Below are 23309 nucleotides of genomic sequence, written 5' to 3'. Positions count from 1 at the left end.
GAAGTTTGGATTCAGTCAAAGGGCCCCACTTGAGGACCTAGAGGGCCATGTGTGGTCTCGAGGCCGCAGGTTCCCCACCCGGAGTTTACACAGTCTCTGAGGTCCTTGCTAATACTGAGGTCCTGTAATTCAATAAAACAAGCCAACTTCTAGCATCTGAGAAGACTGGGCTGGAATAGAAAAAGCATTCCCAATTTTACTCCCTTTCTTCTAGAACAATAGCTGCCTGGTTAGATAATTAAAGAGAACTGTTCAAAGTTCCAAAAGCATAAACGGTACTACAGGGCAAGAAACAAGAAGTTTCCTATGCCACAAAGCTTCTGTTTGTACAATAAGCTTCCTCTTTAAATTTCTTTCTAGGTCGTGGAATATTTGTGTGAGATCCCCTACTTTGCCTAGTATTGTTCTTTCATATCCCTCTGGGCTTTCTAATTAATGAAACAGTAGTCCACCACCAATTTCTAACTTAATCTTCCTACCTACGAGATCACTTGGCTGGATGACAATGTTTATCTCTAACACTCATCTCTTAGGCATGGGGATACATAAAATAAGGCTAGAAAAGTGGGTTTGGAACTAGATTGAGGAAAGCTTTAAGATATCAGTCTAAAGAGTTTAAATTTGATCATAGAGGCAACAGGGAACCACTATGGTTTTGAACAGGAGAATGCCATGTTCAGATCTGTGCCTTAGGAAGATTATTGCATCTGTTCTACCTATACAGTGGAGGCAGAGGGGAGAGGGGAAGTTAGCCCATAAAAACTAGCTAAAGACTAAAAAAAAAAAATCATGAATTTTATTTTCACAAATTTCTATCCATTGCCCTTATTTCTGCCCTTTGCCCTTTGGTGCCAAGAACAAATCTCTTCCCTTTTCAAACACTTAAAAGTTCCTATAGTGCCCCACTCATCTTCCCAGGCATCTTTTCACCAGGCTAAACATTTGCAATTCCCTTATGGCATGATCTCAAGACTTCTCACCATTTGGTTGACCTCCTTGTTTATTTTTTTGAGGTAGAAATAGAGGTAGAGGGGCAGCTAGGTGGTGCAGTGGATACAGCACAGGCCCTGGAGTCAGGCGGACCTGAGTTCAAATCTGGCCTCAAATACATAACACTCACTAGTTGTGTGACTCTGACCAAGTCACTTAACGCCAACTGCCTCACCGGAAAAAAAAAAAAAAAAGAGGTAGAAAGAGCACTGACTTTGAAGTCAGGAAAAATATGGGCTTGAATACTTTCTGTGACACCTCCTACATATTTGACCCTCAGCAAGTCCCCTCTCCCTCATGTAAGTAGAGCCTAGAGTTTGACATATTTGTCTTATCAGTAAGCAAATCACGTGATGCCAATGAGAACCTTACAAGACACTTTTTTTAATCTGTGAGGGAAAAAAATTTTCAAGGAAAAAAAGAGAAGGATTTAAAGTTGAAATGTGCTTTAAATAGTCTCACTATCTTCTTGGTACCTTCAGAGAGTACAAAGCTTTAGGCCTTCTGCTGGTTATTAAGAAACAGAATCTTCCTCATATTCTCCTCCCCCTTGAGATTTCTTTCCATATAACTCTTCCCATTGGTCTGTGGCTGTGGAAGAGGTTCAGCCTCAGCTAATGGCAATCCAGTGAGTGGTAGGCAGAAAGAGAAATACAATTTCCTGAATTCTCTAGAATCTATATTTCCCTTAACCCAGATTAAAAATGAGTTTTGGTTGTGTCAGTTATCCTCACAGATGCTTTCTCAGGAAAATTGATATCATTGGCCCCATTTTTGCATGAGGTAACATGCTCAGAGTGACTAACTAAGGTCACAGAGTAAGCTTATGATAGAACCTTGTGTGACAGAATTGTCCAATAGTCTGTTGACAGTCATCAATTACCAATGCAGAGATAGGGGAAAAATTACAGGTTAGTATACTCAGAGCATAGGCTAAAGTTGGTGAGCCCTGAGCATCAGTTTTAAAATACATTATGTAGGTTTTGGTTACATTGATAGGATGGGTACAGTGGAATTTCAAAGAGCAATAGGGGAAAATGATGATGCCAATGACAGAAGGGAAAAATCTATATTTAGGTAAACAGGAAGCTTGCCAGTTAACACTGGAGCTATGGAGACATCTCAAGTTTGATTTTGCAGACTCTAGCTAGTTACTTGATTGCTCCTTTTAAGGAAATATCAGTTAAAAAAAAAAAGTTAAGCCAGAAATTCTCTTGTCACATTTACCTATTAAGCAAGGAGCTTCTGTTTTCCACTATGGGATCTCTGTACTGGGCTTACTGTCCAGTATCCTTCCTAGCCATCATTTAACCCACCTGTAAGAAATTTCCTCTTTGGAACCGATCAATGATAGATTGGTACAAAGCACAGAATTTTGGGTTTAAAGGTGAAGGGACCTCAGAGACTGCCTAGTCCAACACCTTATTTTACAGATGAGGAAACTGAGGCACAGAGGCAATTAAGTGATTTGCCCAATATCACATACATAGTATGTGTCAGAAGTAGAAGAAATCAGATTTTATCCCAGGTCCTCTGGCTTCAGGCCAACGTTCTTTCCTCCTTTACCATGCTGCTTCCTATAATGTTCCACTAATATGTTTATGAGGTCAAGAGAAATAGAGAAGAGCCCTCAGAATGTTGGTGAATCACATCGGCTGGGCAGAAATGGGTGGCTTGCAATCTGTATCACTAGACGGAATATCAAACACTGATAAGAGTTTATCAGTGGAAATGTTATTAGAGAAGAGGTATCATTATCCATTTTGCTGATGCACACAAAGGATTACGAAGCGTTTCCATTTGACTGGCATCTAAAACTTCCTCTGTTTTGTCTCCCCCCATATGAGCTCCCTGGGAACAGAAATCGTCTTACTTTTCTACTTGTATCCTTAGTGCATAGCATCATACTTTGCACATAGTAATCACTTAATACATGCTAATTCATTCATTCATTCAACATATATAGCAGTGGGATCCCAACTAGAGAGTATATATTTCTTTGAAAGTATATGTACAAAGCTTAAGGAGAAACATTTAGGAAAAGATCTTTTGTAAGTCCCAGGATATGACATGAATTATTAAAAGCATTTGTTTTGATCTGATAAACCCCACCAAAAAATAACTCTTCTTGCCATCGTAAAGTTCATTTGAAAATCAGGTAGGTAGAATAAAAGGTGGAATATTATGTAGGAAGACTAATACTAGACATATCCTCCATGATTTTATTGCTGTGGATACTTCCCAACGGAAATCTTACCCTTCCATGTTTTGAGACATTAGCTATTCTGATGCTTCAACATATCCTAAAATGACCTTAGACTTGTGAAGATGATGCTAGAGAAGGATGTGCTCCCACAGGTTTTCAGGAGCCCAAAGTCATCTCTGGGCCATGACAAAGTATCAAATTAGCATTTTATTAAAGATACAATAGCAACAATAGTAATAATAATTTTTTATTTACATAACACTTTAAGGTTATAAAGCATCTTACATCCTCACAATAGCCTGGGGACAGGCATAATTATATTATACAGTTCAGGAGACTAAATAACTTACTCAAGGTCATAGAGCTAGCAAGTAGCAAAATGGGGAGTAAAACCCAGATCTTCTGACTCCAAGCCCAGTGTAATTTCCATTCACCACAGTGAATCATATTTATTTTTAATTTGTAAAAAAAAAACAAAAACTAAATCATTACTTTCAAAGAACTCACATATATATGATCTCATTTAAGCCTCACAATAATGCTATGTGGTAAAAGTAGTTATTATTCTTCCCATTTATAAAGAGGTTAAGTGACTTGCCTAAAGTCACAGTACTAATTAGTGGCAGAAGAGAACTGGAAAACCCAGTGCCATCAAAGCCTGCCCCCTCATCACCACCATCATAGTTCAGTTTCCACACGATTTTGTTCTGCATAATTCATAAGTGAATTGTGTGTTAATGCTGGCATGGCAAACATCCTTCCTACTTAGAAAAAAAAAAGAATTTTCCATATAACCCCACTCTCAGTTCATTAAGCCCAGATCTTCTCCTTCAGGCAGACCAAATTTACTCATAGGAAAATATCAATCAACTTTATGCCTCATCTTCCCCCTTTCACACACACACACAAAAAAAAAATTAGCCAAAGCATAGAGTTTAGAATTTGAAAAGGACTTAGAGATCATCTAGTATAGGGGTCCTTAAGCCTTTTACAGTCATAGATCCATTTGGTATTACCCTCTGGGGAAGCCTATGGATCTCTTCTCAGATTACTTTTTTTAAATGCATAAAATAAAAGACCTAGAATTACAAAGGATACCAATTATACAGAAATGCAGTTGTTAAAATATTTTTTAAAAAATTCATCACCTCCAGATTAAGAACTCTTGATCTAGTCCAATTCACTTTTATAGAGGGAAAAGCTGAGGTATAAAGAGGGGACCTCTGAAGCTTTTTCTTTGGCAATTCACATCCAATGCCCTTGTCACTAACTATTCAGCTGAGGAGGTAAAGGAAAGAAGCAGAAAAATTAGAAATATTTGGTGGACAAAAGGGGACCTAGCCAATGATAGAATTAGATTGATTCAGAATTTATTAAATGGACAAATGGAAAGCATAGTCGTTAATAATGATTCATCATCAATTTAAAAGAAGGGAAAGTACTCCAGGAATTTTTGCTTAACATTGTGCTGTTTACCCTTTTTGTTAATGTATTGAATAAAAGCATAGATGACTTGCATATCAAATTTGCAGATCCTACAAGCTGGTAGTAGTCAATACACAGAAGGACAGCCCGTCAGTATTCAGACGTTATCTGAACTGGCTAGAACATGGTACTGAATGAGCTAAGATAGAATTTATTAGCAATGTAATGTTTGGATTCCAGAAGTCAACTTCACAAGTACAAAAGGGGAGATATCCCTTGAACAGCAGCTTTTCTGAAAAAGATCTTATGGCCTTGGTCCACTGCAAGCTTGATATGAGTTAACAGTGTGAGATGGTAGCCAAGAAAAGCAAATGCAGTCATCCTCTGCTTTGAGAGGCATTATATCTGGCACTAGGGAACTCCAGGTGTATGGTACTCAGTTTGAGGCACTGTATTTTAGGAAGGACGTTGATAAACTGTACAACATCTATAGGAAGGTGACCAGGGTAGTAAAGAGTCTTAAGTTCATGGCATCTGAGGGGTTAGCTGAAGGAATTGGGAATGCTTAGTTAGTCAAGGAAACTTTATGGAGAACATGACAAATGTCTATAGGTATATAGAAGTCTGTCAGGTGGAAAAGGGAATAGAGGTGTTCTGTGTGGTTCCAGGAGCAGAACTAGGAATAATGGATAGAAATTACAGAGGTGAGGAAAACCTTCCTAAAAATTAGAGCTGTTAGGCAAATGCAGAATTACTGCTTGTCTGATGTGGTGTAGGATTCCTGTTTAGATAAGAGTTGGACTAGACCACCTCTGTGGTCCCTTCCATCTCTGAGATGCTGTGATTTTTTGGCCTGGAGAAGTAGAAACATGAAGTCAGCTAGCATTGATTAGGTGCCTGCTTTGTGTCAGGCATTGTGCTAAACACTTAGGATACAAAAAAGGCAAAAAATAATCCCTCTCTCAAGGAACTCACAATCTAATGGATGAGACAACATGCAAACAACTACGTACAAATGTAACCTTTGTCCCAAAGCCCATTGGTAGGTAAGAGATTCTCTCTCACTGGTGGGGATGAATGCCCTGCCTTATGTGAAGGGGCCCCTTCAGTACTTTCCATGACTCTTCAAGCATAAGTCACTTTAAATGCTTCTGGCTTTCAGCTTTGAGAGGGGAGATGGAAGAGGCCATCTTCACTTCAGTTTGCTAAAGGAAAAGACTCTGGAAAGACATAAGAGGAACTGGTAGTCTCCATCAGGTCCATGTCCCCAAATGGAGACTGCAAAGAGTTTTCCCTTGGGTGAAATCTATTACTCTCTCTTGGTTGAACTAAGTTATCTCATTCCTGATGAGAGAGTTCCTTCACTTTGTATTGGCTGGTATTTATTCTCCTATGCATACCTGCTATTATTTGTTTTGCTACTATTTGTATAAATGGGTTTCTTTGCTGTTCACTATGTGTATTCTTTGTGGAACTGGTATCTGGTAGGAAATGGGTTGAGCATTGGATATAGAGCTTGGGGTTTCCCTTTCCCCCCAATAATGACAAAGTGATTAGAAGTTAGATTGAACCCAGTCATACCTCCTAGACCAGGGGTGGGGAATCTGTGGCCTCGAGGCCACATGTGCCCTGGAGGCTGCAGTTTCTCCACCCCTGCCCTAGACTGATAATATTAAAGTGAGCAGATAGATGTACTTCTATCCTGGTACTCCTCTCAGAGACGAGTAGAGCGGCTTCTGGCCCCAACTTCCTGCTTCCTTTCCTGGCAGGAATCAAAATCCCCCTTGGAGAAGAGCAGGGGAAGAAGAGGCCTTAAATGTCTACTCTGCCTCCCTTTGAGCCACACAATGACAGCCTCCCTACTGATAAGGCCCCTCACTCCTTACATAAACCAGATAGCTACAGGATAAATTAGGGGCAGTCTCAGAGGGAAGCACTAAGATTAAAGAGGATAAGCAAAGGCTTGTTGCTGAAGGTGGGAGTTTAGCTGTGAGGTGAAAGAAGCCAGGAGGTGGAGATGAGGAGGAAGAGAATTCCAGGCATGGGGAACAGACAGTGAAAATACTCTGGAGATAAGAGTATCGTGTTAGAAAAAACAGGGCCAGTGTCACTGGATTGGGGAAGATGTAAGGGATGGGAAAGTGGAGTAAGGTGTAAGATGACTGGAAAGGGTTATGGCTTTTAAAAGCCAAACAGAAGATTTTTTTTAAATATATTTCGTTCTGTTAGCAATAGGGAGCCTCTTGGAGCTGATTGAATAAGAAGGTAAATGGTTATACTTGTACTTTAGGATGATCAATTTGACCATTTTGTGGAGAATAGATTTGAATGGGGAGACACTTGAGACAGGGAAACCAACCAGCAGACTATTGCAATAGTCCAGATTTGAGGAGATAAGGGCCTGGACCAGGGTGGTGGCAGAGCCAGAGAAGAAAAAATGTTCGTATTAATATAATGATTTAGGAAGGTGACTCGAGGCTATAATGATCATTATTTATACAACTTTAAAATTTACAAAGTGCTTTCATACTATTATTGAGCCATGATATAGCAGGTATTTTGTGAGTGGGGAAACTGAGGCTCAGAGTGGTGAAAGCCATCTAGCCTAAGTCATCCTGCTAGTAAGATTTTATGACCCCCCAAACCAGAGACCTTTCTAGTGGCCCATGTTGACTCTCATACACTTGAGAAAGATGTATTATCAGATAAACCTGCAGAAACTGGAGGGAGCAGGGGTTTTGATGGATTACTGAGGACTAGGACCCATAGATATAGGAAGTAAGGAAAAAGCAATAGGAACCAAAAAAGAATCATTCTGTATAGGACTTTTTCCCCATGTGTACCCTATAAATATCATAGAATCATGGGATTTAAGACTAGAAGGGACCTTGGATATCATCTAATCCAATCCCCTCTTTTACAAAGGACCCTGAGATCCAGATATACTAAGTAACCTTTTCAAAGTCAAAAAGAAAGTTCCTTAAGGTTCCTTAATGCCAGAGACTGTTTTAAGGAACTTTCTAATGAGAGAAAACATATACATATTAGGATTAGAATTCAAATTTAGAGTTAGAAACAGGGTTAGAACAATACACATACAAAGTGAATACAGGGGGATGATACTGGTGGCTAAGATGATCAGACAAGGCCTCATGGATACATTTGAGAAGAGTCTTGAAGGAAGCTAGGAATTCTGAGAGGTAGAGATGAGGAGGGAGAACATTCTAGGCAGAAGGTATAGACTTGAAAAGAGATAGTAGATAGAGGATTACGTGTGACTTACAGCAAGTAGACCTCTGTGGCTGGACCATAAAATACATAGAGATAAGCAATGTGTAATAAGGCAAGAAAGATAGTAGGGGAGCCACGTCATGAAGAGCCTTAAATGACAAACAGCAAAGTTTCTATTTGATTCTAGAGGTAACTGGATGCCAGTGAAGTTTATTGAGCAGGAGGGTTATGTGATCAGACTTGTATTTTAGACACACTTTGACAACTGTGTGGAAGATGGATTGGGATGAGGAGAGATGATGCAGGGAAACTAATTAGGAGGTTATTGCAATAATCCAGAGAGAGGTGATTAAAGCTTGAACTAGGGGGTGGCTGTGAGGATGGAGAGAAAACAGCAGATGTCACAGATGTTTTGGAGGAAAAAACAAGATCTAGCACCTAGCACAAAGATGAACAAGTAGTCATTTTCCAGAGTTATTGTCTAAATAAAAGCAATAACTTTTTAATTTGTTCACCCTCATGTCTTGGGGAATTCATGTTCCCCAGGGGGAGAAAAGGAAAGAGAAAAGGGCATCTTCAGCTAATGTACAGTTCTGTTATCAATTGGAGGTGGAAAGGAAGGGGAGATTGGGAATTACTCCCTAACTACCGTATGCATCTTTAGCCAAGAGTTTCCTTTGTCCTGTTTGGGAAGCATAAATCTCATGATTAATGAAGTCATATGCTATCCATTGCATCAAATGGCACTACAAATACATACTCTGTGGGTCAGGCTCCAGGAGCTCTTTTTCTTATCCTAAGGATGATGTTGCATTGAACCAACCGTATCCTTTCATCCTGTCTTCATGCATGATGTATGGGAGGCAGCATGATATAGGAGAAAGAGCACTAGTTCAGAGGGCAGGTTGGAATTCCAGCTCTGAAGCTTACTAGTTGTGTGACCATGGAGTCCTTTTACATGTCCAAGCTTCATTTACTTTTCTTTAAAATGGAGATAATAATACCTGTAGTTCCTGCCTTATAGTTATGAAGATCAAATGAGATAGTTTTTTTTTTTATTAATCTGGGAGATGGTAGGTCAAAGTGACAAAAAGCCACATGACACCAAAAAAAATGGTAATTAGATGTAGCTCCTCCCTATTTAGGTCCTGTGTCCTAGAGTGGCATATAAGTAGAGCAGCTGACCCCCAGACCCATTCTACTTACATATACAAAGGGTAGCCATCCATGACCCTGCCCTTTGGGCACACTAGATGCCCAATATGGCTTTGTAGAGCTATGCTTTTCCGTCATGATCTAGGAAATTATAGCTCTTTGTTTCAGTTCCTTAAAGGTACCACTGTAATAATAGCATTATAATAATGGTTTACTTATATAGGTTCTTTCTTCCTACAAATATGCTATTTCAAATGTTTGTAAGCCAAGTTGTTTAGGCCAGGGACCGTATATTTATATACATTGTTTCTATATATTTATATAGAAACAATGGTATATGTGTTAATAGATTCAAAGTCGAGACTATAAATTTCAGTTAACCATATCCCTCTATACTGCAAAGTTTTGAGAGGCATCATGTCATAGTGGTGAACTGGCTAGTCCAGTTCTAGTCAGAGATGTGCTGGTAAATGTTTAATAGCTGGCTGTCCAAAAATACATCATTACTTTCTTAAGTCTAGACAATCAACAAAACAATAAATCAAACCCTAATTTATAACATTTTCCAGTTTCCAAAGTATAAATGCTAGCACAAAAATTTTATAATTGACTCTTAGAAGCAGGTATTAATTGACTTCAGCCTGAAGTTCCAATGCATATACTAACCATGGACAGAGCACTTATTCACTTCAAGTCCCAAGCAACTCTCTACGGCTCTAAGTTACATTTGTGTTGCGATATGCATGACACAGGTAACAGACAGAAACAGAGAGAGAAGAGGTGAAATCACAGGTCTTCACGTTAAAAAAAAAAATTTCATTACCTAAATTCACAGGATTGTTGTGAGGAAAGTATTTCTATTATCTAATGCAGTGCCTGGCACAGAGTAGGTCGTCAATAAGTGCTTGTTGTATTGATTTGAATAGCTATAATTTTGTCTGAATAGGTATTCCCTCTACTGATGCAGATTGCAATCATTCCATATTGATTTAGTACTGTAGATAATTTCAGAAATTCCTGTAACATGGTAAGGATTGTTTTTATATACTCCCATGCTTACCAGCCTAAACTACTACTCTTTTTTCTCAAAAGTATAGCTGATGGGAAATAATTCTGGGTTATGCTATATCTATGACAAGTCTCTTCTTTGAAGTGCTGACACTTGATACTGCCACCAGGGGGCAGTATTACCTCATATATGCTTTACCACTGTCTTGTCCACTTGAAATTTTTCTTGACAAAAAAAAGGGGGTGACCAAGAGAAGAATATATAATATTCTGACCTACATGTGCCTACTCCCCCAACTATATAAAACTTTTATAGAATAATGTGCATTCACAATAATTAAAAGATTAAAAGGGGGGTAATCAGGTCTTTTCAAGCAATATTCCACAGTAGACCACATCTTTACCATGACAGAATTGATTGAAATAAGTGTGTGTATATAGATATGTGCATATACATATATAGGTCTAAACATATTTTATGTGTCCATATACATATATTCTTACAGAAACATATCCAATACAGGTTCCCTCCTACTCAGCTTATCATTTGTTGAGTTTTAAAAGGAATTTGTTTCTGCAGCAAAAAAAAAAGCACTTGATAGACTCCACTATGTCTGTGATGTTGTTGCTGATATTCAGTCATATCCAGCTTGACTCAGTGCAGGAAGTTTTCTTGGCAAAGATAAAGGAGTGAGTTGCCATTCCCTTCTCTAGTGTGTCCCCATTTGATAACTAAGGAACTGAAGCAAAGTGACTTGCCCAGGGTCACACAACTCATGTCTGAGGCCAAATTTGAATTCAGATCTTTCTTGCATTGCAGATCTTATTTCGGAACCACCTACATTTCAAAATGCACGGGAGATTTCTCGGAATGCTAAGAACAACAAAATGGGTTTTGTTTTTTAACTATATGAAAGAAAAGCTAAATATCAAAGAAGGGATGAGACTGCTGCCCTGGATGGATGGATAATAATAAGAGAGGACAGAGAGAAGACAGACCTCTTCAACCCTTCTTTTGTCTTCTCTGCCAAAAAGAATGATATTTGGACTGGAAAAGACACAAGTGGCTAATAGGTAGTTAAAGCCTAAGAATAGTAGGAGGATAGTAACAGAATACCCAAGTTCCCTGTGTTTAATGGGTCATGAGATCCCAATAAACTCTCCACCTGGGTTAGAAGAGCCAATAACCACAGAAAGGTGGTGAAGAGTATGAGAGGTACAGCAAGATTGAACAAGGGAGAACAAATGTTTTGGTTTTGGTTTTTGTCTTTTTTAAAGTAAGAGAGGAGTTTGCAGGCTATAGGCCAGTGAGCTGGACTGAATACTAGTAACATTCAGAAACTGAATGTTTAGGAAAGGAGTGGTCATCACAAAAAGCCAACATGACTCTATCAAGAATATGATATATATTACAGTCATTTTCTATTAAACTGTCATATCACATGACTGCTGTAAATTTACTAAGATTTTAGCAGTTTCTTAACAGTCCTTTATACTTTAGCAGCTGGGCAGCTATAGGTGGCAGCAGTGGATAGAGTTCAAGGCAAAGAGTCAGGAAGACCTGAGTTCAAATTCCTCAGACAATATTAGCTGTGTGACCCTGGGCAAGTCATTTAACCTGTGTCTGCCTCAGTTTCCTCAAATTAAAAATGGTAATAATAATAGCACCTACCTTGCAGGGTTATTGTGAGGGTCAAGTGAAATAATATCTGTAAAGCATTTAACACGGTGCTGATACATACTAAGTGCTATGTAAATGCTAGCTATTGTTATTGTTACTATTATTATTACTGTCTTTTTGTAGAGGATGGAGTGATATAAGCCATACAACAGTGCAGTTAAATGGATATGGATTCAAAATTGATTGACTAGTCAAATCTATAGTCATAATAGAAAGAGCTTTCTGGTTCAGAACTCCAGGATTTATCCTTAACTGTGTACTTTTAAACATTTTTATAAGTGACCTGAATGAAGGCATAAATGGCACATGTCAAATGTGTAAAGGCCTCAAGGTAGAAGGGATAGCTGATATACTGAATGAAAATCAAAAAATTTTGACCCACTGGAATGTTGGGCCAAATATAAGATGAAATTAATAGAGATAAATGTAAAAATCAAGTTCAGAAAAATCAACTTTAAAAGCATAAGATGGACAGATACAACTAGACAGCCATTTATCTGAAAAAAAATATAGAAGATGAAGTGCTTCAATTTGATTCAGTAATACAACATGACATTCAAAAAAAAAAAAAACGAAGGTGGTCAATTAGAGAAGTAATGTAAAGTGAATGCAAATGTAAAGCCCTCCTATATTGTGCTCTGACCAGGCTATATTCATAGTTTTAAGTTCAGACCTGAAACCCACAATTTAGGGAAGACATAGAAAAGCAGGAAAGTAACTAGATGAGGGTGACCAGGATGGTGAAGGAGCCTGAGATCATACTATAGAAGGAATGTAGGATGTTTAGCCTAGAGAAGAGAACATTCAGGGAAGATTTGATAGGTGTCTTCAAATGTTAGCGCTAGAAAAGAGCTTAGACTTGTTATGTTTGGCTTCAGTGGGCAGAACCAGGAACAATACTGGGTGGAGAAACCTGTTGAGGCCACAGTCTCCCCGCCCTTGGACCATGAAAGCTTCAGAGAGGCCAAATTAGCCTCAGGAGAGGAAAAACACCTAACAATTAGATTTATCCAAAAATGAAATGGGATACTTTGAGAAGTAGGAGCTCCCCCTCACCAAAGGCCTTCAGGGGATAGTTAGGTGACCACTTGTGTTGGTCATGCCATAGAGGGGATTTATTAAGTATCTACTTCATACCATGCACAGTGCTAAGTGAGGGAATCCTAAGAAATCTGCCCCCAGCCCCAACATTCTAACTTCCTTATGGGCCCCACTGAACAGCAATCATGTTGCTGTTCTCATTTGGAATGTACAAAATTTTATATTATACACATATATAATATATAAAATATACACATTATATTTATATATACAAATATATATATACATATACTATACATATATGTATATATATGTATAGTATATACATACTATAAATAAACTTCAATTATCACTTTCTCTTGATTTACTAGTGTTGTCAGTGGAGTCTGAGGACCTAGGTTCAGATCCTGCCTCTGATGAGTACTGCCTATGTGACCTTGGGCAAGTTGCAACCTCTCTGAGCCTCAGTTTCCTCTTCTGAAAAATGAGGACGTTGGACTTGATGAATTCTGAAATCCATTCCAACTGAAGATCTATAATCCTATGATTCAAATTAATTTAATTGAATAAACATTTATTAATCATCTACTGTATGCCAGGCACTGTACTAAGTACCGGGGAAACAAATTTAAAATTAAAAATACAATCCCTGCCCTCAAAGAATTTACAATCTAATAAGAGAAGACAACACACAAAAAGAAGCTGAAAAGAGCTGCAAAAGCTGGGAGAAAATGAAAGGGGGAAATACCAAGGAGGCACCATGATCAGAGACATGATGTTCCATGGAGACAAAACCAAACACAGAAGAGTAGCTGACGGAAAGAAAATTGCTGTTACCTGGAAAGTTCTGAACCCTCTATAAAGGGAGGCTTTGAAAACTTATTGCTCCTCCCATCAACCCTCCAGTGAGAAGGGAGAGGCAACTAAGGAAGTTGGGGTGATGAGTATCAAAAGTTATGATCTTTATTTTCTCAAATGAGATAATAAATGTAAAGTGTTTAGCATAGTGCCTGGCATACAGTAAATAATATATAAATATTATTATTATTTCATAAAAGAAAATTAGGATAATTTTGCAGAACTTATTTTTGGCAAAACTCCACTGGATCTTACCCACAAGAATTTTCACAACTCTAGTTACAAGTTGATTTTGTCATGATTTATGTCTTCCCTTCCTTCTCTTTCCCCCCTCCCTGCCAGAAATGGAAGTAAAGCAAAAGCTCGATCATTTAATTCCAAGCCATTCCTCTTGTCTTTTTTCATCTCTAATAATCCATCCCTTCTATTAAAGTTCACTTCCAATGCCTCATCATGCATGGCTTGGTGGAGATCTTGTCCTCTCAAAAGTTGTGCCAACAGAACACAAGTACCAGCAGATGGAACCAAGCTCCAAAACTGAGTGGATTAACTTCCCCAGGGACTGGAACCTGGATTGTGAAAATCCAGGGTATGGAGGTCCAGGTCTGGTGTGCAGGCTGCTGGTCCAGGTGGGGAGAAGGAGAATAGCGGCCAGACGCAGGCAGATGAGAAAATGGCCCCAGCAGACAGCCAGGTGGTTGGATGAATTTGTGAAAACAAAACATGATTGTTGATTGACTGATTAATTGATTGATAAGGTATAATAGACCCCCCCCCCAAAAAGTCCAAAGAGTAGCAAGTAAATTAGTTTGACTGAAATGTAGAGTGAGTTATAATGAGCAATCAGTCTAGCAAGACAAGTTGGAGCCAGATTGTGAAGGGTTTTGTTAAAGGCTACCATGACTAGAATTTTTAAATATATATATTACTGCATACTCTTTGCCCATCTTCTTTTCTGAACAGGTAAAATAAGGTTCCAAGTTAAACAATTTGTCTGAAATGTCAGAGTCAATGATTAGGAAAGGGAACCTAAGCCTCCATACCCTTGCAATTTCTAAGTTAAACACTCAGGCACACTGGAAGCATTCAAGAGAATTCTTAAATTATAAGGTGAATATACTGACATTCTCATATATTTTCTCACTTCTGTCAGCATTCAAATTTATACATTATTTTATCTGATTCCAGCTAACCGTAGAAGGGGGGAAATGCAATAGATAAGGTCATATTTTTCTCTTTTTCCTTCCCAACCTCCAGAATTTGATTTAAGGATTAATCTAAATGTTGGAGTTTATTAAATTAACCTTAAAAAAATCAGAACATTAAACAACCTTCTCTACTAATAAAGATGGATATGTGCTCTGAAACATAAAGTTTCCAAGGGTACTCAATTTTAAAACTTAGTTATATACACACTTATAAATTATATTTGTTATTTTTTAAAAAGGCAACATGGCATGGTGAATAGAGAGCTGACTTTTGAGTTGGTAAGATCTAGGTTCAAGTTCCATCTCTGATATAAATAAGCAGTGTGACCCTGGGCAAATCCCTTAACCTCTCAGTGCCCCCAAGACTCTTAAACAGCCTTTTAAGATGTGTTGACAAATTATCAAACACAATTATTTGAATTATAAGTAAGTATGCATGATGCCCTATTTGGTGCAGATAAGATGTGGGAGGGGCATACCTCTGCAACAAAGTTCAAGATTAAAAAATATCATGTCACAGCTTTAAAAAGCTGAGAACTACTACTCAGTATTAATTATAACACAGAACTATAGAATAACAGAATTTAGCCATAGTTGGAAGGAACCCCGGTAGCCATCTAGTCTGACCCATATACCTGGACTCTTAATAAGCCAGTGGAGACCTTATAGTTCCTTCGTCCTTTTTTTTTTTTATGGAACTGTAATATCTCATATTGAGCTATTTAGTGTGTCTATGCACACACAATACACACACATATATTTGTGTATGGCAATTGTTGAATACAGAACTAACTCCATTTTGTTTGGTTCTTTCCATTTTGTGATTGTGTTCTATTTTGTGAGCTAGATTTTGTTTTGATTATGGGGAAATTAACATGTTGATATAATTCTGTGATATTGGGATAGTAGGTGCTGACTAGAAGATGTAATACATCCATCTCGTGGAATATTTTTATAATTACCACAGAATGTATCAGGATATAATTGAAATAACCACAAGATTGATAAAACTATAGCCAGTCTGAAAGAATGAATTCCCACATTACTCAAGATTGCTTAAGTTAATTAGTCCCTCATTTTGAGTATAAGAAAGCTTTATTAATTGCCAAATACTATCCTTGTGCCTACTGAGGGGCCTTGGACCCATTTGTTATACAAATGCTAGCCTTGCTAATAAATCAGTGTGCTCAGATTATACTTCCTCAGTCTTTATCAATTTTATTCACTGCACATGAGAACACTTTTGGATTTAGAGTCAGAGGGCCTGAGTTCCAATTCCAGTTCTACCATGTAATATTTATGTGACTCAGTTGTATCATCTGCAAAATAAAGAGAGTTAGACCTAGTGACTTCTAAAGTTCCTTCCACTTCTAAATTCATGATCTTGTGATCTAAAAAGAGTGTATGGCATAGTAGGCATGGCAGAGTAGGTTAAAAGGCAGCCTAGGTGTCAAAAAAAAAAAACTAGGATTCAAGTACCACCTCCGCACATATTGATTGTGTGACCTTGGGTAAGTCACTTACCCTGTTACCTCACACAACTGTCTAAGACTATAAATAGCTAACCACGACTTTTTAGCTCCTTAGTCATTTCTTTAGATGGAACTTATTATAGATAGATATAGACATATATACAGATATATAGTATATGTATATATATTTGTCTATATACATATATCCATGTGTATATATGTATTATATATGTACATATGTACATATACACACACACGCGCACACACACACACACACACACACACACACACACACACACACACACACATATATATATACACTTTTGTACATTCCAAATGAGAGGACTTCTAGCTTTGGAATTAGAAGGCCTGAGTTCCAGTCACAGTTCTACCATGTAATAGATTTGTGACCTTGAGCAAGACATTTAATCCCTTTATGATCTCAATTTGCTCATCTGTAAAATAAGGGCTTAGATCTGGGTGACCTCTAAGGACACATTCATCTCTAAATTTATGACCCTGTAATCTAAGAGTCAGCATGGTCCAGTATAGAAGGTCAGCCAAGGAGTAAGGAGCAGCTGGGTTCAAGTACCACCTCTGAGACACTAGCTGTGTGACTAGCTGTGTAGGTCTCCCAGGCTCTTAGTGTGCCACACTGCCGTCTAAGACTAAAAACTACAGAAACAGTGCTGATCTCTATTAATAAAGCAAGCTCCACACCAGAAGGTCTCTATACTCATGAACTCCAAAGTCTGATCTTAAAAAAAAAAATCTAAGAATCTCAGCTGTGACATGGACTAAGCATTGTGTGGATTGTCAGAAACTTAGGTCCCAATACAGTTCGAATCCACCTCTCAGACCTCGGTTTCCTCATCTGTAAAATAAAAAAGTTGGACTAGATGTTGTTAAGGTCCCTTACAGTTCTAAGTCCTTCAACCGGGAACTTTAATGGTATGCAAGTATTTATAACATAGTACAGCCATGGACAGGACCTCTGCCATTTAAAATTCTGTATACTATGCTGTGTATAGTTAGAGTAAGACTGAAGAGTTTCTGAATAACAAAAAAGAACTGGATAAATTTGATATCCAGATGAGTAGGGCTAGATAGAGTCTTTTCATAGCCTAAAGAAGTTTTAAAGGTTAAAGGAGTTTTGTTTTTGTTTACTTTTTTGAAAACAATGCAAAGAATTTATTTTTCGCTTTAAAAAAAATCAGGCATTATGAAATAGAGATTCGACTTCATATAGGATCCTATTTTTAGGTTTCAAACTGTTCAGTGTTTGGTTGTAGAATTCATTAGGAAATCAGCATCAATCTGTTTGGGAGCTGTCCTCAGTTTTTGTTTTTGTTTTTTTGTTTTCTTTTTTCCTTTCTGGATCTAGTTTTCCAACCTTTACTAAATCTGTTATTCTCTAAACTCTCCACAGCCCCTTTAAATTGTGAAGCCCTGAACTGAAATGGTTTATTAATTGAAGCCTGATCAGTGCAGTGTATGCTGGGAGAACTAACCTCATTTTATTTTGTTCGTACATCCCAGCAAAGACAGGAGGAGGAAGGGTTCATCAGCTAGTTTCTGATCTATCTGGCTATGTATCATTACAATGCAGACCCACCTGAGGCAACAGCCTCTGCCAAGGTGACCTACCTCCATACTGCCTTCAAGGTCCGTTCTTCCAAACTCTCTCCTTGGTTTTCTGAGCCTTGGATATTGTCTTCCTCAGCACATGGTTTGTTCCTCTGGTGCTTGACCTTATGCCATAGAATAGTCAAGAAAACCACCCCTCTAGACTAGCCCTGTCCCATGGTACCCAGGGGCAGCCAGGAGAAACAAATACATGAACTGAGAAGAGTTGTACAGGAGAACCTGCCAGCTTTTTGTTTTTTTTTTAAATCTGAGGAGCCATTAACAAAGTTGAAAACAATAACTCCAGATCACCAGAACTAAAGATCATGGTAGAAGGTGCATTGGCTCTGGAGTCACCAGATCTAGGTTCAAATTGTGCCTCTGGCTCTTAGTACCTGTGTGACCTTGAGCAAGTTGTTTTACCTCTGGGCCTAAATTTTCTCACCTGTAAAATGGAGGAGGGTTGGATTAATTGGCCTCTGAGCTACCTGCTAAGTTTAGATCTATGATCTTATATAACAGAAGTAATATTAGTATCCATTAGTTGAGAAAATACATAATGACAAAAAAAGCTGCTCTGGATACAGCAGTGCTTTTAAATGAATTCATATCTTATTCATGACAATTTCCACAAAATTGTTTTTCTAAGCGGCATTTGCAGAGAAAGAGGAGCTAGAGGCAAGAATTAAGAATGTCCAAATTGTGTCAACATGTACTTTGTATTGCATTTACATACGTGTAGTACTTGAGTTATTTGGAGGCCCTCCAGAGTATGTCAAAGCACACACAAGAGGAAGAAATGGTTTGCCAGTTCCTCTTGGGTACACCTGCTAGAATACAGAAGAGAAGGTTAAAAGATCAAACGAAAGTACTATGAAGAAATGCTCCACAAAAATTGAAAGAGAGAGAACATTTTTATTTAGGAGGATCAGGGTCACATATGGATAGAATCCTGTTTTGATGAGTTAATTGATGCATCTGTAGGGCGATGTTCTATCAGAGCTTACTTAGAATGAAAAAGTGATGGCCGATAAAGGAATGGGGGGAAAAAAACTGACACAGAACTAGAAAAGCATGGAAATATGAGAGCATTTAGTATCAGAACAGATAATCCATTTAGATTCAAATAGGAGTATATCATATATCCAGGGTTGGAAGGGACTTCAGGCTATCTAGTCCAATGCCTTCATTTCAAAGGCCCAAGGAGTTGCCCAAGGTTACTCTGGGAGTAACAGAATTGGAATTTGTAACCTCAGTGGTCATCTGAGGCCAGGGCCGATGCTCCTTCCACCGTACCATTGAATTCAGGCTAGCCTGATTGCAAAGGCTTGGAGATCATCTAACTGAGTCCCTCACTGTTACCAGTAAGCCGTAAGGGCTCATTCTGTAAACATAGATATGAGTACAAAATTGGTCATGGAGGATTTCACAGACACTGGACCTAATGACGTTGTGCTTTGATGGATATCCTAGTACCTGTGATTAATAGGCTATTTATGTTCTTGTTACCCACAGTCTATCAGGATGCCCACGAGCCACATCAGCCATGAAGAAAGCAAAGTTGTCAGGAGAACAAATGCTAACGATAAAGCAGCGGGCCAGTAATGGTAAATGCTCAGTCTTTATGTTTTTAATTGCATCTGTCAGTCAGGGAAAAGGGGTGGAATGAGGGAAGCAAAACCTGGATAGTTACTGGGAATGGGTTAGGGCCGGGGATGGGGGGAGAGAATAAGCATTTATATAACATCTACTGCATGCTAGTCATTGTTCTAAGCACTTTATAAATATAATCTCTTTTGATGCTCACACAACTTGGGAGGTAGATACCATTATTATTCCCATTTCACAGATGAGGAAACTGAGGCAAACAGAGGTTAAGTAACTGGCCCAGAGGCACACAGATAGTTAAATGTCTGAGGCCACATTTAAAATCAAGACTTTAGTCTTGGTTTTCCTCTTTGCTTTGAAATAGTGTAATATCACTAAGGATCCTTTTCAGTACCAAAAAAGCCTGAGGTACAAATAACTTTGTCCATCCATACACCTGATATTGTTGAAAGGAGAAAATAATAAATACCAGCAGTGAGAACACAGTGTGATGTGGTACAATGGAAGATGTGTTGAATTTGGAGCTAGAGAGCCTGGACTAAAATTTCAGCTCTTCCACTTACTGAGTGATCCTGGACAAGTCTTTTCAGTTATTTGAGTCTCAGTCTCTTCATCTATAAAATGAGGGGGTCAGACTAAATTATCTCATAGGTACTTTTCAACTCTTAATCTATAATACTAGATTACAGTATTTGTATAGAATTACATAAATTAAATATATGTACATCAATTAATATAGTTCCATCTGGGCAAGGTTCTTATGTCAGAAGTGAGGAGAAAAATATCACTTTTCTTTGTAGAGGTAAGGGAGGTGTCACTTGAGCTGAGGCCTTGAAGGAAGAGAAGGTTCTTACTAAGTGGAAGTGAGGGAGAGAACCCATCATTCTAAGCAATACTTTCCTGAGCTGAGTTTTTAAGGGCTCCCCCTAATCTCCAGACACTTCCTCTACAACAGCCTTGCTAAGTTCCTAGCCATTCACACCAAAGCCCATGCCTGTAAGAACTTGGGACCTGGGGCTCCGCTCCCTTCATTGGTGACTGCTTCTAGACGACAGCTGGTTAGCACAGTGGATAAAACTCTGGACCTGAAGTCAAGAGATCCTGAGTTCAAGTCTAGGCTCAGAAACTTAACTACCTTCGTAACCCTAGGCAAGTCACTTAACTTGTGTTTGCCTCAGTTTCCTCATCTATAAAATTAATCAATCAGTAAACATTTATTAAGTGCCTTTTGTGTGCCAGGTACTGAACTAAGTGCCAGATACAAAATGAGGTACAAGAAAGTACCTGCCCTCAAGAAGTTTACAATCTGATGAAGGAGACAACATGCAAACAAATATATACAAACAAGTCATATACAAGATTAATAGGAAATAATTAACAAAGGAAAGGCACTATAACTCAGAGGGGCTGGGAAAGACTTTGTGTTAAAGACAGGATTTTAGTTGGGATTTAAAAGAAGCCAGGGAGGTGGAGTTTTAGGAGGGAGAAGTTCCAGGCATATTATTATCTCATTAGTTCAAGTATTATCTCTGTACAGATGACTCCCAAGTCTACCTAGCCAATCTAATTTCTCTACTGAATGCATCTTCATTTGCCAGCTGTTTATTGGACAGTTCCATCTGGGTGTTTCATAGGAATCTCAAACTCAACACATCAGGAAAGAAATTCATTAAATTTTCATCCATCCCCAAACATCATTATCCTTCCAGTGTCCCAGATTTGCAACCTTCCTCACTTTCCATATCCAGTCATTTGTCAAATCCTGTCAATTCTACATGCATACCATCTCTTGCATCTGACCTCTTGTCCCTGTTTACATAACACTAGCTTCATTCAGTCCCTTATTACCTCTCACCTGAACTACAGTAATAACTCTCTAATTGATTCCAATGTCTCCTCTGATGTATCTTCCACATAGCTACCAAATTTTACTCCTAACATGACAACACACACACACACACACACACACACACACACACACACTACCAAAAATAAGATCATAGAATCATAGATTTAGAGCTAGAAGGGACCTTAGAGGCCATCAATTATGGCCTGTGCTTGGCCTAGTACATTGCCTTGGTAGTTCAGATTCAATAAAGGAATAAAATGGGATGCTCATGGATCATTCAACAGTTAACAAGAATAGATTTACTTAGAACAAGAGAAAGATATTTAACAAGGTTAGACATTGAGGACACCTTGAGTTGATTCCATTGAGCAATGCTTCTTACAGTAAATTACTCATCCTGATCTACCAGCCAAGTATCAAAGTACTCCTCTAGTTTCTTGTAACTGCTTTGTATTCAGGCAATGAGGAAGTGATGTCAAGAGTCCCATCAGCCTAAGTCTCAAGAAAGGTCTAAATCAATACCTTTTAAGGAGCAAAAAAATAGCCTAACTTTCATGAGGAGAAGAGTTAGGGCCTTGTTCAAACTATACTGTCCAGTCCAACCCCTTATATTTGCAGATGAGGAAACTGAGTCCCAAGAAAGGTTGGAACTTGCTTAAGGTTACACAGAGGTCAGATTTCAAGGCAGGTTTTCTAACTCCAAAGCTGTTGATTTTTCCTTTCCAAGAGTAGATTACATCATTTTACCTTGTCTTCCCTTACTCAAAAATCTTCAGTGGCTCATAACTACCTCTAAGTTACTGAACATTTAAAGCTCTCCACCATCTGGCTTCCATCTGTCTTTTCAGTCTTGTTTTTTCTCCCTTTCCTTCATGTGTTCTGCATTCTAATAGTACTGGCCTACAAGTCCTTCTGTATACCACATGCCATCCCCTGCCATTGCACAGTTGTCCTCACTTCTGCCTCTTAGGATGCCTCATTTCCTTCCAGGCACAGATGAAGTGCCATCTTCTATTCCAGAAGGTCTTTTTACATCCCTCTGGGTGCTCTCCTTCCTGAAATCACTTACATGTATTTTGTACATGGTATACATACACACCCACACACACACACTCACACCAGGTGCAATCTATGCTCCTTGAAGACAGGAAGCATTTTATTTTTATGCCAGCAACCACAGCACTTTGCATGGTGCCTTACACTTAGCAAGTACTTAATACATATTTGTTGCATTGAATTGAATGGAGCATCACATTTTGAATGACATTAAGAAATTGATTTATGTATAAAAGAGAGCAACCTGGAAAGACTTGAACTTGTATCATGGGAATGGCTAAAGGAATTTGAATGTGCAGGTTTGTCACATGAAAATGAAATTAAATTGGTGACACTACAGAGAATAGAACTGGGACTACAGATGGAAGTTTATATCATCATGTGCTGCTGCAGATTTAAGTTCAGCATAATGGAAAACTTTCTAACAATTCAAATCTTCCAAACAATAAAATGGGTCTTTTTTCATGCAGTAGTGAGCTTCCCTTCATTTGAAACAGAGACTAGATGACTACTTTGAAAGAAGTTATAGAGGTGATTTATGGAGGGGATACAGTTAAGTGGGCCTGAAAGAGAGGGGAACAAAGCAACCAGGAGGTCTGTGACTCACAGAGAAGGTGACCTTGGTGATGTTCATCAACCACTCCCAGATATAGGACACACACACACACACACACACACACACAAATGTTCCCAGATAAAAGAGGCACATACAATCCTGTCCCCCATACTCTCTGAAGTCCTACCCATCCATACATGTGATAAGGAACTTATGAGCTGTGAGACTAAAGGGCTTTCAATCAAGAGTCCTTTCTCAGACACTCACATAGGGAACATGTTCTTGCTTCTACGCTGTCGCTACCCCAAGAAGCCTCCAGTCACTCAATACCTTTGCCCT

The 23309-nt window shown here is 38.5% G+C and overlaps 1 protein-coding gene across 1 annotated transcript in view; it reads left to right on the top strand.

The window, feature by feature from the left end:
- Positions 1-23309, top strand: part of MYT1L (myelin transcription factor 1 like) — a 361563-nt gene that overhangs the window by 320177 nt on the left and 18077 nt on the right. The window contains exon 20 of the mRNA XM_027840345.1: positions 19417-19508. Coding sequence (XP_027696146.1) covers positions 19417-19508 — 92 coding nt within the window. The remainder of the gene's footprint in view (positions 1-19416; positions 19509-23309) is intronic.

Source organism: Vombatus ursinus, unplaced genomic scaffold, assembly GCF_900497805.2.
Source record: "Vombatus ursinus unplaced genomic scaffold, bare-nosed wombat genome assembly UNPS02014841.1, whole genome shotgun sequence".
Lineage (NCBI taxonomy): Eukaryota > Metazoa > Chordata > Mammalia > Diprotodontia > Vombatidae > Vombatus > Vombatus ursinus.
This window is presented reverse-complemented; position numbering and strand designations above follow the sequence as displayed.